The 17611-nt window shown below is 40.8% G+C and overlaps 2 protein-coding genes across 2 annotated transcripts in view; one reads left to right on the plus strand and one right to left on the minus strand.

Annotated features, from left to right (window-relative positions):
* OSTM1 (osteoclastogenesis associated transmembrane protein 1) overlaps nucleotides 1-957 on the minus strand; it is a 32070-nt gene extending 31113 nt beyond the window's left edge. Inside the window, exon 1 of the mRNA XM_045865269.3 lies at nucleotides 427-957. Within this exon, the coding sequence (XP_045721225.2) occupies nucleotides 427-942 (516 nt within the window). The 5' untranslated portion in view covers nucleotides 943-957. The remainder of the gene's footprint in view (nucleotides 1-426) is intronic.
* Nucleotides 958-978: 21 nt separating this feature from the next.
* NR2E1 (nuclear receptor subfamily 2 group E member 1) overlaps nucleotides 979-17611 on the plus strand; it is a 112135-nt gene continuing 95502 nt past the window's right edge. The window contains exon 1 of the mRNA XM_054505431.2: nucleotides 979-1292. The gene's annotated coding sequence lies outside the window, so the exon portion shown is untranslated. The remainder of the gene's footprint in view (nucleotides 1293-17611) is intronic.

Genomic DNA, 17611 nt, shown 5'->3' on the forward strand with positions numbered 1-17611 from the left:
CTGGCTACAAAGCTCAAGCCTCCTAAGCACTACCACACTATTGTTTCCCCCCTCTACTTGGAGTTTCAGGAAAGGGTCCTTCCTGGGAACACCAGATAGAGATGGGAAGAAGCTGTGTCAGAGTGGGGTGAAGACAGTAAAGGAGGGAAACGAAAGATAGGGTTAAGGGCACAGGACCCCCAAGAAAAACAGCCATACCTATCTGCAAACATGTATCAAGAGATGCCAAACAGCAGCCATGGAGGCAAAACTCCAAACTCCAAGACTTATAAAGCCACCCACTCTTCTGATGCCCCAACTGCACAGTCCCAGTCCAATCCCTTTTCCTTACAAATAGGGAAACTGAGGCCCCCAGAGTAAACCATCATTACATCCTCCTTTCCCAACCCTCCACGCTGGAGGTCCCAGGTGTGCTCCTCTACCCACCCCCACTGCTCGACTGATGTTGTCCATCTTGTTGGCGACCTGTTGGAAGAGGGGGTAGCAGGTCTGACAGAGGCGCACCGGCCGGGCGCTGCGCACTAGACACCCGGTCAGCTCTGCGCTGCTGTTGGCGAAGTCCAGTAACAGCTCCCGACACTCGGGATCCAGATCCGGCAGGTCCGGGGGTAGTGACAGCGGCCCCAGTCTTCCGCCCTGCAGCAGGGTCAGGGACAAGTCCTCCACCTCCAGCAACTGCTGCTCCGACAGGAGGTCGTGAAGGACCCTGTGGGGGCTGCTGACCAAGGCGAGAGCGCCCAGAGCCAGCCCCGACCACAGCAGCAGCCGCGGCAGAAGCAACGACCTCCGCCATGCGACTGTCGCGTCCGGACCCATTGCGGGGTTCACAAACCCCAAGGCACTCACTGCCGCCTCTCCACCCCCAGCCGGTGCCGGTGACCGCCGCCGCTTCCGGCTTCCTCGGCGCAGGCCGCGAGCGGGGTCACGAGGCGCGCGCGTCATGGCCCCGCCTTCGGCGCGCGGCGCCCCGCCCCATTGGCTGCCGAGAGCTTCTCGCGGCCCTCGGGCCGGCGCGCGTGCGGAAGCGCGCACACACAGGCCGGTTCGCGCTCCCAGCCGGCTACAAGCACCTGACTGAAAGGATGCGAGCCCGAGAGCAGCGTCAGGCTGTGGACCATCGAGCCGAGGCTCGCCCACTCTGTAACTACAGGCGTCCACCACGTCGGACAATTGAATCTCGGGGATCTGGGCCCTCGGTCGCCCACCGCTTTGGGAGTTCCCAGCGTTCCAGAAGTCTGAGGAATTACTTCCCACCGCAGGAAGCCGGACGGTCTCCGCCGTGGGAATTACGAGTGAGTTCCTTGAGAAAGCCTGCTGGCAGGTGCCTTTGCAAGTTTTTGCTTGGTGGTTTCTTAGCATAATTTCCTCCTTCATCCTATTTGGAAAGAGTAATAACATCTGTTGATTATTTTGGGTGGTGGAGCCTAGTGGCTTCCGAGCTTTTTTTTTCTTTTAACTTGAAACTGTCAACGTCAGCGTTGTCCAATAGTCCTTGTACGATAATGGAAGAATTCTAGATCTGCATTTTCTAATACGGTAGCCACTAGCCACTTGTGGCTGTTGAGCGGTGGTAACGTAGCTACTGCGACCGAGGAACTTAATTTTTAATTGTACTTAATTTAACTGCAGATAGCCCCATCGGGCTCGTGGTGCTGTGTTGGACAGCGCAGGTTCCCTCACTGTGTAGCCTGGTCCTCGGGTGGCTAATATCCAGGTTTGTTTGGGACTGAAGGGGTTCTCGAGGTGCAGCACAAACCTGCATCCCGTGCAAACCCCTGGAAAGTCCTGGGCAAACTGCATAACTGCAGACTCCCAATTTCTGACATGCCCAAGGCAATGGCAGGGGACACTCTCTAACAAGTGCCGGATGCCATTGCTGGGCTGTAGGATGTAAGCTAATGACCTGGAAAACGGTTTTCTAACAAGTATCTGACGAACAAGTTCGGTAGAAAAAATATTTCCCGGCTGTTTTATGGGTTCCTGCTTTCATTTTTGCCTTGTAAATTGCAGACCTACTGTACTAACTCCCATTCAGCTTATGGTACTAATTTATGTTTCTGAGGGTTCTTAAAGTTACTTGTTACCCAATCTGTTTGGTCATTGTTTTGTATTCCTAAATTTGCTTGGGATGGCTAAATTTTGTTTCATTTTCTTTACCAGGAAAATGAACTAGTAGGAAACTTGACTTATATAACAAATGTATTTCCAGAGAAGAAAAAATAAGTTGTCTTAATTTTTCTCAAATGTTATCCTGTAACTTTTAGGTCTTCCTATGCATTAGAATTACCATTCTTAAGAGTTATTTCAGGCATCATCATGAGTAAATAGTTCAAACTCTATGAAAAGTAATGTGGCACAGTCAATAACATTACAAATGCCCATACTCTGACCCAGCAAGTCCACTTCTAGGAATTTACTTTAAGCATATACTAACCTTGTATAGACATGATTATTAATTGCAGTATTGTTTGTAAGAATAAAAGAATGGGTGAAAAGAGAATGTCAAAGAAATCATGGGCCCTTTCCCCTCTCCCTTCTCTTCGAGAACACTGGAGGATGGGGGGAAAGCATGATGCAGAGTATTGGATCGTGGGTAGGGTAAAAAGAGTTTCTATGCAGAGGAGGGGGCAACACTGAGTGGGAGTTTGCTTACATTCAGAAGGATTGATCAAATAAGAAACTATATTAAGGATGATGGGAGTCCAGTTTCTTCCTGTCAGAGAAGGGAGTTACAAATATGAAAACAGAAAAGTCGGGGTGCCTGGGTGGCTCAGTTAAGCGTCTGACTCTTGATTTCAGCTCAGGTCATGATCTCAAGGTTATGAGATTGAGCCCCACCTCAGGCTCCTCGCTGGGCATGCAACCTGCTTACAATTCTCTCTCTCTCTTTCCGCCCCCTCTCTGCACCCCCCCAAAAAAGAAAAAAATGGAGAAAAGTAGAATGAACTCTGTAGTGTTGGTTTAGAATTAGCAATATCAGTGACTGGAATACATATAAATATAGAAATAAATATAGATGTAAATGTATATGTATGTATATTTATATATTTATGCATGCATGCACTCTGTGTGTTTGTGTTTTCCTTGGCTTTGTCCACTGGAAAGCCTAGTAGCAGAGGCACCCCATTAATAATAATGAGTATATATAGGGCCCAGATGGTGGCTTCTAGATATTATTCTCCACTAAAGGGAACCAAGAATCCTTGGAGAAGTAACTGATTCCACCACTAGGGCAGGAAAAGCACAAGTTTAGCCTGGATCATCTTGTTGTACCAGAAAGTAAGAAAGTACTCAAAGAATGAATGGGGACAGGGGCACCTGGGTGGGTCAGTCGTTAAGCGTCTGCCTTCGGCTCAGGTCATGATCCCAGAGTCCTGGGATCGAGCCCCACATCGGGCTCCCTCCTCAGCGGGAAGCCTGCTTCTCTCTCTCCCACTCCCCCTGCATGTGTTCCCTCTCTTGCTATGTCTCTCTCTGTCAAATAAATAAATAAGTAAAATCTTTAAAAAAAAAAAAAGAATTAATGGGGACATGTCAACAACGTACAGAAGCCAGCTTGAATAGGCTCCCACTGGCCAAATCTGAGACAATCTGAGCATCAAAATAATGTTGGTTAACATGTCATAATCCATTGACTAAAACAGGAAATCACGAGCCTATGTTGATATATTGGAATAAATGAATAAATTGAATGTTTCATGAGAAATAAGATATTTACATATTTTTAAAGTCACCCCCCCAAAATACTTACTAATTACAAATGGAAAAAATGAGTAAATTTACAGTAGAGAAATCTAACATTAATCAAATGGTCAATATGAATATCATCAGAATGGGATAAATAGAAATTGTATGCCACCTGATAAAACTCAGTTAGAAGATCACAGCATCACTTCCATTCTATTCCTGCCAAAGATGCATAACATGATGCTAATATGAGAAAGCATCAGACAAAGGAAATTAAGGTTCATTCTAAAAAAATAGCTAGCCTGGGGTACCTAGGTGGCTCAGTCCATTGAGCATCTGCCTTCAGCTCTGGTCATGGTCCCGGGGTCCTGAGATCAAGCCCTGCAGTGGTCTCTCTGCTCAGTGGGAGCCTGCTTCTCCCTCTCCCTGCCGCTCCCCCTGCTTGTACTCTCTACCAAATAAGTAAATACAATTAAAAAAAAAAAAACTTTAAAAAATAGCTAGCCTATAATCTTCAAAGTGTTGTAGCTATAAGAGTCAGGTCAGGGAAAGATTAAGGAACCGCATCTGACATGAAGGACATTATTGGGATAACTAGTGAAATTTGAATAGGGTCTGAGAATTAGATGGTAGTAATGTATAATGTTAATTTCCTGATTTTATAGTTATATTGTGGTCAATGTAAGTGAATATTTTATTTGTAGAAAATATATAGAAAAGCATTCAAGGGTAATAGGCTATCAAGTTAACAACTTACTTTCACATGGTTCTGTAAAAAGATTGTACTATGCTTACAACTTTTTTATAAGCTTGAAATTTTTTCAAACTCTAAAAAAATATATTGTAAAAACAATTAAGGTACAGCAATGCAGTAGAATTCTATGCATTTGAAATCTTATGTACTGATGTGGAACAATTGCCAAAATAAATGAAAAAAAGTATCAGAAGAAAAGAATTTTGGGGGCACTTGGGTGGCTCAGTTGGTTAAGCAGCTGCCTTTGGCTCAGGTCATGATCCCAGGGTCCTGGGATGGAGCCCCACATCGGGCTTCCTGCTCAGTGGGAAGTCTGCTTCTCCCTCTTCCTCTGCCTACCCCCCTGCTTGTGAACTCTTTCTCTCTTCCCTCTGTCAAATAAATAAATAAAATCTTTAAAAAAAAGAAAAGAATTTTTAATGCTCATGCATGCATGTGCACAGACTGTCTCCAGAAGGTTACACAAAAACTGGTCACTTTGGTAAAAGAGGAATTGAGGTGAGGAGTGTGGGAACAGGGCTAGGAGAGAGACTGTTCATTGTAAACTTCAGTACTTACAAATTTTGTTCCATAGGAGTATACTTCTTACTAAAATAAATTAATAAAAATTAAAAGAGTTCAATTTGTCAGCCATCAGTGGGCTCAGGGCATTTATGAATGCCACAAAACTTGTTTGCAGAATTTTCTATGTATGTATATTTTTCTGAGAAGAAAGTCATAGCTGTCATCATACTTTTTTATAGGGGTCTATAATCCAAAAGGTTAACAACCAATGATTTAAAATAAACCTCAATAAATTCTCTTCCTTCAAGTATGAGTTACATTAAATTTGCTTTTTATCTCAGCTATCTTAGAATATGTGACACAAACAACAAAGCAAAACCAAAAGCAGTAATTCATTGTGGTAGGTACTACAATAAACAAAGATAACTAGACACAATTGTGCTTTCAAAGAATAAGTCATAAAGTCAAATGTGTACAATAAAATTAAATATTAAAGGAGATAATGCGTGTTTTAGAAACATTAAAGATGGAACCAATTGCATCTAGGAGTTTGGAGAAGAGTCAGAAATGTCTCCAAAGAGGAAGTGATTTTTGAGTAGTATCTTCTAGAATGAGTAGGAATTCACCATGTAGCAGCTTCAGAATGTCTCTGTAGGGAGGAGTGAATGGCAGCAGTCTAAATAGAAGCAAGGATTAGAGAATCTGTCTTAAAGCTGCATTGGTATGGCAAACACATTGTTTTGTGTAGGTTTTTTTAATGTATTTTAGAGAGAGGGAGAGCGGGGGTGGGGGCAGAAGGAGAGGGAGAGAGAATGTCAAGCAGACTCCCCACTGAGGCTGAGCGCAGAGCCCTGCAGCTGGATTTTAGGACCGAGCTGAAACCTAGAGTCAGCCACTCAACCAACTGAGCCACCCAGGAGCCCCACACTATTTTGTTTTCTTAGGGTTACTGTTGGAAATTATGGGGATGGTGATGAAGCCAATCTGCCTACTTACTTTCGGTGCTAAAAAACTTAAGTTTTATCCTGTAGGAAATGGGGATTCATTTGAAGATTTAAGCAGGACAATAATAGAATCATATGGGCATTTTAGGAATGGAACTCTCACAACAGTGTGGAAAATTTTTTTTACAATACTGAGATTAATGCATAATTAAAGGAAAAGATGGTAAAGGCCTAAAAGAGGCAGAGGTGGGAGTGGGAGAGAAGAGGGATTAGATTGAGGAGATATTTATGATACAGAAGGAACAAGAATTGATGATTATGTAGTTCTGGAATGTGAACCAGTGATGGCTCCAAGGTTACAAATTTGGGCAACTGGGTGAATGGTGGTGCCATGGACAGACATAGAGAATACAGGAGGAGTGGGATACATTTGGACTGTGATAGAAACAGTGAATTCAACTGGAATTTTTAGCTTAGGATGCTTTTGATAGAGACACCCAGGGAGCATTTTAAATTATACATCTGGTATATGGGAGAGTGGCCTAGGCTAGAGACTTAGAATTGGGAGTTACTGAGGTTTATGTGGTAGTTGAGTCCTTGAAGGTAAAGGAATCACCCAGAGACTGAGACACTGGGATTAATTAATGCTTGTTAAAGAAGATTATATTCACGGACAATATACACAGTAGCCCCAAAATTTAAGAATCAGATCAAGGGGGCGCCTGGGTGGCTCAGCTGGTTAAGCGACTGCCTTCGGCTCAGGTCATGATCCTGGAGTCCCTGGATCGAGTCCCGCATCAGGCTCCCTGCTTGGCAGGGAGCCTGCTTCTCCCTTTGACCCTCCCCCCTCTCATGTGCTCTCTCTCTCTCATTCTCTCTGTCTCAAATAAATAAATAAAATCTTTAAAAAAAAAAAAAAAAAAAAAGAATCAGATCAAGGAAAGGTCTCACTTCGAGTGTAAACCTAATAACCAAAGTAATGCCACTGCCTAAATTCAGGTCCTTTGCATCTTTTGCCTACATTATTGCAATAGCAAAGAACAGAGATCAAAGGAAAATATAAGAAACCCAGAGAAGAGGAAGAGAAATTTACCTGTAGTGCCACCCCAAATTCCTCCAGTAAACTAAAAACATGAATCAATTTTCATGGAAAGTTGTTAAGAAAATTTACCCATGTCAGGGCACCTGGGTGGCTCAGTCATTAAGTGGCTACCTTGGGCTCAGGTCATGATCCCAAGAAACTGGGATCAAGCCCCACACCCGGCTCCCTGGTCAATGGGGAGCCTGCTTCTCCCTCTCCCACTCTCCCTGCTTGTGTTCCCTCTCTCGCTGTCTCTCTCTCTCTCTCTGTCAAATAAAATAAATAAAATCTTTAAAAAAAAGAAAAGATAATTTACCCATGTCAAATAACTGTGTTGTACACCTGAAACTAATGTAACGTCATATGTCAACTATTTTTCAATAAAAAAGGAAGAAAAAGCAATATTATATGCCAATTTAAAAAAATTTTTTTAATTTACCCAAAATTTGGAAGTAAAGCAAAAGAGAGTCAGTATGCTAGAATATTGTTCAACAGGTTCAAGCAAGGATTATTTAATTTTCAAGTCTAGGAGAATAAATGTATGTTTGGCTCTTTACTATTTAATTAGAGCTCAAACACTATGAAGTTACATGTTAATGTGTAGATTGCTCTCTGCTAGAAAAGATAACCCTGCAGATTATAGTTTGATTACCCTGAGGATCATTAACAAGTTTATATCTAAACTGGCAATCTGATTCTAATATTCTTTCCATTTTTCAATGTCTATATCCAGTTTGAGAGACATTAATGAATTCATAAATATTTGAAACATTTTTATTTTGTATTTGTATAAGAGCCAAATTTTTAAGTTTTTGAAAATTATACTTTAATAGTTATTTCCTTTAGAACATGTGGAATTGGGGCACCTGGGTGGCTCAGTCATTAAGCATCTGCCTTCAACTCAGGTTCTGATCCCAGGGTCCTGGGATCAAGCCCCACATCAGGCTCCCTGCTCAGCAGGAAGCCTGCTTCTTCCTCTCCCACTCCCCCTGCTTGTGTTCTCTCTCTCACTGTGTCTTTCTCTGTCAAATAAATAAATAAAGTCTTAAAAAAAAAAAAAAGAACATGTGGAATTGGGGGAAAGTAAGGATGTAAGCCAAGAAGATAATCAAAGATGATCAGACAAGGCCCAGAGACCCAGGCCAATAACCAGTGTCCCTGCTAACACCTTTTCTCCCCTATGGTCTATTCTCACCATTAGAGGCAGTGATCCTTTCAAAACCTAAGTTGGATCATGTCACTCTTTATGCTCTGACTCTACCAGTGGCTACACATCTCACTCAAAGTTAAAGGCAGCCTTTACTATGTCCTAGAAAGATCTACATGATCTGCCATTCCTACCAGCCTGCCCTTTCCCTAACCTGCTATATTTTTCTCCCTCGAACTTAATACCATATTTAATCCTATACAGTTATTTATTTTCTGTCTCCTTCCACTGAAATTTAAGCTCCTTGCGAGCAAAGACTGACAATTCTGTCCACTGCTCTGTCTCTAGTACTTAGAACAATGCTTGGCACTTAATAGATGCTCCATAAATATTTATTGAAAGATTATTTCATTTCGAGAGGTGTGGAGTATAAAAGGTTTGAGACTTGAGAAGAAGGTGAAATAATTGTTTTGGATAGTGAAAAAGTGAATATATTTGATAAGTGTAATAAGATTGCCAGGCATTATTGAGTATCTATTTGAGATTTGTGGCCATAATTTTAAGGTCTGACCAGTCAGCCTAATGATTTGTTCTCTTCAGCAATGATCAGGTGTTCAAGTAAAAGCATAGAGCAACGTAAAAGTTGAGCTTAAAAATTGTTGGGACATTGCCTAGGCCCGTATGATGAAAGGAGAAAGCACCATACCACTTTGTATGTCTCCTCACCTGACCCAGTTTCCCATGCCCTTCCACCCTCTCACATCATTCCATTGGATCCTTTTGAAGTCACAATCTATCATCTATAATTTCCCATTTCCTCAACATCTCCTCTAAACAGTCCCTTAACCCTCTTCGCCCTAACAAAACTTGGCTATCCCTTGATGACCTCACTTCCTCTATGCTTTGTGACCTGTAAAGATTGCATAGAACTTCCTCAAAAGCAACCCTAAGCTGAGGGTAAGTAGAGATCAGGCAGCTTTCCAATTCCCAAGCAGAGTGGTTTATTTTGATCTATTTTACACATTGGTATTCGACGGGAGATTTTTTTTAATTCCACTAGGGGAAAAATAATTTGGAAACCACTGTTTCATTACATTTTTGCAGCGGGCCACTATCTGCTATGTATCTGCAATCATCCCATTTCTGAGATTATCCTGATTCTGTTCCACCGTCATATTTTGGTTTATGAGGAGAGATAACGTGGCTTTTTAGTTAGATCTCTGGACCAAGATGAACCCATTTGAATCTGTTGTAGAGACTACAATGTATCACTTAAAGATTCTAGATGTTGAGCTCTGTGCTATAACAAGATGGGACTTTTAGGTTGTCTCACCTGGAAGGGAGTGGGGGGATGAGTGTATTTTGCCCACAGGAAGGAGAGTCAATCACATATTTAGATGAGCTGTAGTAGTCATTAATCATTCACTAACCATTTCCAGTTTTTCTCCTTCTGGCACATAGTAGGATTACACTTTGCTGTACCCTTAGGTTAGCCATTTGACTTAATTTGGCCAGTGAAATGTGAGCATAAATGACAAGTTGAAGCTTTAGAAATCAGTGTATGATTCACCAGGTTTCCCCTCCTCCCTCAGTTCCTCTCACCTTTCTAGATGATGGAAGTTCTGTCAGCCTGTTTGAGAAAGCATGGAACAAAATCTCCACCTGACCTGTGATGGACATGCAACTTGAGAAAGAAATAAAACTTTGTTGGCTTTTTTTGTTTTTGTTTTTTAAGATTTATTTATTTATTTTAGAGAGAGAGAGCATGAGCAGGTGGAGTGGCAGAGGGGGAGGGAAAGAATCTCACAGAGCCCACCGTGGGGCTCAATCCCACAACCCTGAGATCATGACTGAGCCGAAATCAAGAGTCAGTTAAGAGTCCTTAACCAACTGAGCCACCGAGGTGCCCCAAACCTTTGTTTTTATAAGCTATTAAGATTTAGGGGTTGTTTGTTACCACAGCAAAACCTACTCACATATTTCTTTGCTGATTCTCTCCCCACTATTTTCTGTGGTTCTCTCTTTGGATCTCCTTATATATATTAGACCTTATAGTGAAGATAGTGCTCAACTTCCTCCAATATCCATTCTCTCCTTCCTTTTTATTATCGTCTCCTTCCTTTTCATAATAGAACTCTTGAGTTTTAGCAGAGCATATGACCACATAGGCAAGACTACATTCCCCAGCCTTCCTCGCAGCTAGATGTGAACAGAAGTATTACGTATACCTTACGAGTCATATCTTTATGTTTGTGGTTCTTATTGACCTCCCTCCTGCTAGTTAGAACATGTTTAACTGAAACAGCAGCCCTGCATACAGGGATGGATATGGATGCAACACATTTAGCACAACAGAGCCAACTGGTCATAATGCAGAGCCATCTATCCTAGGCCACAGAGAAATAAACTTCTATGCTATTTAAACCACTGTATTTTGGAGTCTCTTTGTTACAGCAGCTTAAGCTTTTTCCTCATACAGTCCTCCTAGACTGTTACTTCAATTTTCTTATCTCTGTGTCCTCTCCTATTTTTCCATCTCTTTGTCTTTTTACCTTACTTTCTGGAGATTTCATTAACTTTGTTCTCCAGTGCTTCTATTAAGTTTTTCATTTCTTCCATATTCTTAATTTCTAAGAGCTCTTGTTTTATAGATGCTGTATCTTTTTTAAAAGTCTTCTTCTTTCTTATAGCCTATTTCCTCCAAGGTTTTTTTTCTCATTTTTCCTTGAATGTCTGGTGAACTTTGGCTCTCTGCTCATAGTTAAGAGAGAGGCACTATAAAGCTAAATGGAAGCTCATGGATAGAGGTATTTGACTATAGGCATCACTGTAGGCCAGTGGTTCTCAATTGAAAGCAATCTACTCCCCTTCCCCAGGGACACTGACAATGTCTGGAGACATTTTTTGTTGTAACAACTGGGGGAGTGGTGCTACTGGTATCTACTGGATAGAGACCAGGATTGCTGCTAAAAATCTTACAATGCACAGAATGGTCACCCAGAAGAAAGAATTGAAAGTAGAAAAAGACTAGTAGAGTCTGCATTCAGTTAGGAAACATTTATTTATTTATTTTATTATTATTATTTTTTTAAGATTTTATTTATTTATTTGACAGAGACAGAGACAGCGAGAGCAGGAACACAAGCAGGGGGAGTGGGAGAGGGAGAAGCAGGCCTCCCACAGAGCAGGGAACCCGATGCAGGGCTCGATCCCAGGACCCTGGGATCATGACCTGAGCCGAAGGCAGTCGCTTAACCAACTGAGCCACCCAAGCGCCCAGGAAACATTTATTTAATACCTCTATTCTCAGTTAAAGGCCCCGGCCCTCAAATATACTTATGCCTCTTGGTCCAGACTCCCCCTGCTTCACTCTCCAGAGATTAGAAAACTTTGGGAGTATTCTGCTGGGTGGGACAGAGTTGTAGGGAGCTTCTTGTAAACAGACTTTCAGACTTTTAGCTCCTCCTTACCTACATTTTCAAAGGTACTTCAGGTCCTGTATTTCCTGGGTTACTTGAGAGTTCTATAATGTAATTCACTTGCTTTTTTTCCACTCTAGGCTTAGGATTCAACTTTTCTGGTTCCACTAAGTCAGTTGTCACCAGCCCGTTTGCTTTCCAGATCCCAGTATTCTTATTTTGTTTTCTCACTTCCTGTTCTCTATATCTTTGTGTGTCTTTTAAAAAATCCTTTTACTGTCATTCTGGTGGAATTTCAGGAAGAAGCAGATCTAATCATGCATTCAACTTGCTGTCTTAAATAGCAGTTTCCTCTGTTTTACTTCACTCTTTATTAATTAGAATGTGTCTCTTATGCCCCCCACCCCCACCGATTAGGTGATAACCTCATGGAGAATGTGAACTGTGTCCTGTTTATATTTGTATACTTAAGAACCTGGCCTTAGTAGGTACTCAATACATTTGTTACACTGAGTTTATATAATGCAAATGTATAAGCATTTACATTTACATCTGCTTTAAATGCTTTTTCCATTGATAGATCAGTAAAACTTATACGTTTTATTTTCCAAATTCTCTAATATGCAAAAAAACACAGTAAGTTAACTCCTAATGCCCATAAACTTTGCATGCCTGACTAGGATGACCTGAACACATGGAACATGTAAACCATATTGTTCATTCATTACACTTTGCCAAGAGTCTCATGTATTCACTCTGGTGGCCAATCTCATTTCCAGATCTCCCACCATAAAATAGAGTATTTTATGGCATCCACATTAGAGGATATTTTTAAAACAATGAAGTTTAATCACATTTATCTGACAGATTATCTGGATATAAATGTATACTTACATGAATTTTATTAGAACTTCAAGTTTGTATCAGTATATTTTTAAATAAATATTTCCTCAATAAAGAATAGAAATTTACATGAATATGTGTGCTCCAGCATTTGTATATTATCAGTCACCAAATTCTGATCACTGAACCCATTTCCTAATATAATGGGAAAAGCTGGTGGTTAATTAGATACCTAATATATGGTGCTATTTCTCCCATAGTCATGGGTCCAGGAATCAAGGGGTAGAAATGGGAGTGGTAGCACTCACTAGTACCCCTCATAATCCACTAGCAAAATTTTTGCTTCCTGTTCCCATGGCCTTATGTTCCACTGGCCTAGAGATCTTTGCTCCAAAGGGAGGAATGCTTCTACCAGACCATACAACAGTGATTCCATTGAACTGGAAGTTAAGACTACCGCCTGGCCACTTTGGGTTTCTCATGTGTCTGAATCAACAGGCAAAGAAAAGAGTTACTGTGCTGGCTGGGGTGATTGATCCTGACTACCAAAGGGAAATTGGACTACTCATCCACTATAGAGGGAAAGAAGAGTATGTCCGAAATACAGAGGATCCTCAATAGTACAATGCCCTGTGATTAAGGTCAATGGAAAACTACAACAACCCAATCCAGACAGAACTACTAATGGCTCACACCCCTCAAGAATGAAGATTTGGGTCACCCCACCAGGCAAAGAATCATGGCCAGCTGAGGTGCTTGCCAAAGACAAAGGGAATGCAGAATGGATAGTGGAAGAAGGTAGTTATAAATACCAGCGATAACCATATGACTAATTATAGAAATGAAGGCTATAATTGTCATGAGTATTTCTCCTTATTTTGTTATGCATGCATGTATGTGTGTGTCACAAATATCTTCGTTTTCTCCCGTTATTTCCTTATCATATAATGTAAGACATACTGAATTTATATCATAATATTTAGTATTGTTAATTTTACATTATAGATTTGGATTATGGGATATCAAGAAGAGTGAACGTCACTCAACAATATTACCTCCTCTTCTGGGGAAAGGGTTAGTATATTTTTGGTTGTATGTAGGATAGTTGTATCATGTTAGGTAGAATTATGACCTTGTTATTGTCATTATTTAGAGATTAAAGTTGTTTTAAGGAGTTGCATATATGGGTCCAAGTTGATAAGGGGTGGACTTCTGATGGTTAATTTTATATAACAACTTGACTGGGCCATGGAGTGCTGAACATTTGGTCAAACATTACTCTGGATTTGTCTCTAAGGGTGTTTCTGGATAAGCTAACATTTGTATGGGTACACTGAGTAAGGCAGGTTGCCCTCCCTAATGTGGGTAAGCTTTATTCAATCAACTGAAGACCTAAATGGAACAAAAAGACTGAGTAAGAGGAAACTCCTCCTGCCTGACTGCTTTGAGCTGGGACATTGATTTTTTTTTCCTGCCTTCAGATTTGACCTGAAATATCAGCTCTTCTTGGGTCTTGAGTCGGCCAGCTTTGGACTAGAACTTAAACTATTGGCTCTCCTGGTTCTCAGGCCTTCAGACTCAGAATATAACTACACATCAGCTCTCCTAGGTCTCCTGCTTGCTGACTTCAGATCTTGGGTCTTCTCAACCTCCATAATCATGTTAGGCAATTCCTTATAATTATTCAGTCTCTCCCTCTCTCTATCTAGCCAGCTAAGCTAGCTACTGTTCCCTCTCTCTCCCTCTCTCATTATATATATATATATATATCCTATTGGTTCTATTCTCTGGAGAACCCCAGGCAACACACATATCAATTATAAATAGAAAAGTGATTGTACTATTTAAAAAATCTTAATTGTTCAGTGCTTATTAATAACCATATATGAATTTTATGTATCTCTTGATAGTTTCAAAGTATATTTTGTTATTTATTGTTTGTTACCCATTTAATTTGTTGGGATATATAGATTGCTAAAGAAATTAACAAGATGCTATAGAAATAGTATGCCCTTTTTAGTATCAAATTTTAAGTATTGTTTGTAAGTAAGTCACATTCACTGTGTACATGACAACAGAAGCAGAAGGAAGAAAATGTTACAAATAAGGTAAAGAGTATGAAAGTCCATGTCTCAGGAAGTGCATGTTCTCTAGTTCACTTATGGCAACATTTGGAGCAAGTACTACTTGTTATCATCCTTCTACTATGCTTCTTGAAGACCTGGACAATGTCAAATTGCTTTGTTTCTTTTGTAACCTATTTTATTTTTCTTCCAATTTTAATTCAGCCCAACTGTTCCATTCAAGTAAAGTCATTTTATCTCTCCTGTTCTGATTGATATTTTAATTATCCAGTTTTTACCAGCTGTGTCCGCCCCAGCATTTTATGAAGAATGAAGAACTGTGCTTTCTGTATTTGAATAATGAAATTATGGTGAGGGTCATTTTTACCCCAAAATTAGAGAAAGAAATTACCCATGAAAAGAGACGGTTCTGCTGCTCTAAGTACCATGGGGGAGATAGTTGCCTATCCATTCCCTTTTATTAGTCTCTTAACATTTTAAAGACAGTGACAGCTATTTAAACTATTATCTAAAGGGTACCTGGATGGCTCAGTTGGGAGAGCATGCAACTCTCAATCTTGGGGTTGTGAATTAGAGCCCCATGTTGGGTGTTGAGATTACTAAAAACAAAAAAAAAGATTATGTGATGATAAAATAGTTAAAAAATTAAAAAGAAGACATCCAAATGGCCAACAGACACATGAAAAAGTGCTCAACATCACTCAGCGTCAGGGAAATCCAAATCAAAACCTCAATGAGATACCACCTCACACCAGTCAGAATGGCTAAAATTAACAAGTCAGGAAACAACAGATGTTGGCGAGGATGTGGAGAAAGGGGAACCCTCCTACACTGTTGGTGGGAATGCAAACTGGTGCAGCCACTCTGGAAAACAGTATGGAGTTTCCTCAAAAAGTTGAAAATAGAGCTACCCTATGACCCAGCAATTGCACTACTGGGTATTTACCCCAAAGATACAAATGTAGTGATCCAAAGGGGTACATGCACCCCAATGTTTATAGCAGCAATATCCACAATAGCCAAACTATGGAAAGAGCCTAGATGTCCATCAACAGATGAATGGATTAAAAAAATGTGGTACACACACACACACACACACACACACAATGGAATATTATGCAGCCATCAAAAACACTGAAATCTTGCCATTTGCAACAACTGGATGGAACTAGAGGGTAAACGAAATAAGTCAATCAGAGAAAGACAATTATCATATGATCTCACTGATATGAGGCATTCTTAATCTCAGGAAACAAACTGAGGGTTGCTGGAGTGGTGGGGGGGTGGGGAGGATGGGTGGCTGGGTGATAGACATTGGGGAGGGTATGTGCTATGGTGAGCGCTGTGAATTGTGTAAGACTGATGAATCACAGACCTGTACCTCTGAAACAAATAATACATTATATGTTTTAAAAAGAGAGAGAGATAGTAGGAAGGGAAAAATGAAGGGGGGAATCAGAGGGGGAGATGAACCATGAGAGACTATGGACTCTGAGAAACAAACTGAGGGTTCTAGAGGGGGGGTGGGGGGATAGGTTAGCCTGGTGATGGGTATTAAGGAGGGCACGTATTGAATGGAGCACTGGGTGTTATACACAAACAATGAATCATGGAACTCTACATCAAAAACTAATGATGTAATGTATGGTGACTGATATAACATAAAATAAAATTAATAAAAAAGAAAAAATAATTACTTTGTAGTAAAGAAAAATATATATGTATATATATACACATACATATATTTATATGTGCATATAAATCTTGGACTTGTTGGATCTCATTTTGACTCTTTCTGGGGCACTTTGACTGTATTCCTAGATCTTTAGAGACTGGATTCTTTGTGCATTTGATAATAACTACTGGCTGATGTGATAGAGGCAATAATGTGACTGTAGGACTAACCAGTAATCTTCAATCAAGACAGTCTATCTCTTGATCACTTTTGGTCTCAAGATTCAAAAACTAGGGGCACCTGGGTGGCTCAGTTGGTTAAGCATCTGCCTTTGGGTCAAGTCATGACCCCAAGGTCCTGGGATGGAGCCCCACATCAGGTTCCCTGCTCAGCTGGGAGCCTGCTTCTCCCTCTGCTCCTCCCCCCTGCTCATGCTCTCTCTCTCTCTCTTTCTCTCAAATAAATAAATGAAATTTTTAATTAAAAAAAAGAATCAGAAACCAATTCAAGTTAACATAAGCAAAAAGTGGAAAACATAAGGATGAAACCAAGGCCATGTCTCAGGGTGGGACTGTAATTATGCATGAGACACTTTCTTTGTTCCACTCTATGTATCTCTTTAACTACCTAGTCCTCATGGTAGAAAATATGGCTGGACAAACCATTTTATATCTCCTGCATTAAAGATTTCAACTTAAACGCAGACCAGATCTCTTACTCCCAATTCCAAATTTTCCAAGGCTAAGTCTCTGCCCAGCCCAAACTGTATTTAACATGAAAGTTAGGGGACGTAATTTATAACCATGGCTGGTTGGAGGCTATCCTGTGACCATGTAGATAAGGGGGGAAAGGAGAAGTTTGCAGGAGGGGAGGCTGGGTGTCAAACTTAATAGGTGTCCATTGGTAGACCCTTCACTTCCCTCCTAATGGAAAATTGATATTAAACAGTAGCTTATGGCGGGGCACCTGGGTGGCTCAGTCAGTTAAGCGTCTGCCTTCAGCTCAGGTCATGATCCCAGGGTCCTGGGATTGACCCCTGCATCAGGCTCCCTGCTCAGCAGGGGAGCCTGTTTCTCCCTCTCCCTCTGCCATTCTCCCTGCTTGTGCTCTCTCTTTCAAATAAATAAATAAAATCTTAAAAAAAAACAAAAGCAGAAAACAGAAAACAGTAGCTTACTGGAGTCCATGCTGGGGAAAAGGAAGTGGATGGTATTAAAGGTAGATTGGGTGAAAGGAGAAATTTTGAGGCAACTGGGTTTTTAGTGACTCCCTTCAATGCATACCATAAGTGTGGTTTCTTAAAATATAGCTCACTATTTGGGCCATTCTCACACAAAGAGACTTAATTGACTGTGGCAAATTTACTACTAGATTTTGAACCATCTTCAAATTTAAATATGTTAATTATCCAGATCAGCTTTGCAGAGATTCAGTTATCACAGTGCCTGAAATGACCAGAATGAACAAATAGTC

The sequence above is a fragment of the Mirounga angustirostris genome, unplaced genomic scaffold, assembly GCF_029215605.1.
Source record: "Mirounga angustirostris isolate CCGP_5_RB_7025 unplaced genomic scaffold, mMirAng1.0.hap1 SCAF_8, whole genome shotgun sequence".
Lineage (NCBI taxonomy): Eukaryota > Metazoa > Chordata > Mammalia > Carnivora > Phocidae > Mirounga > Mirounga angustirostris.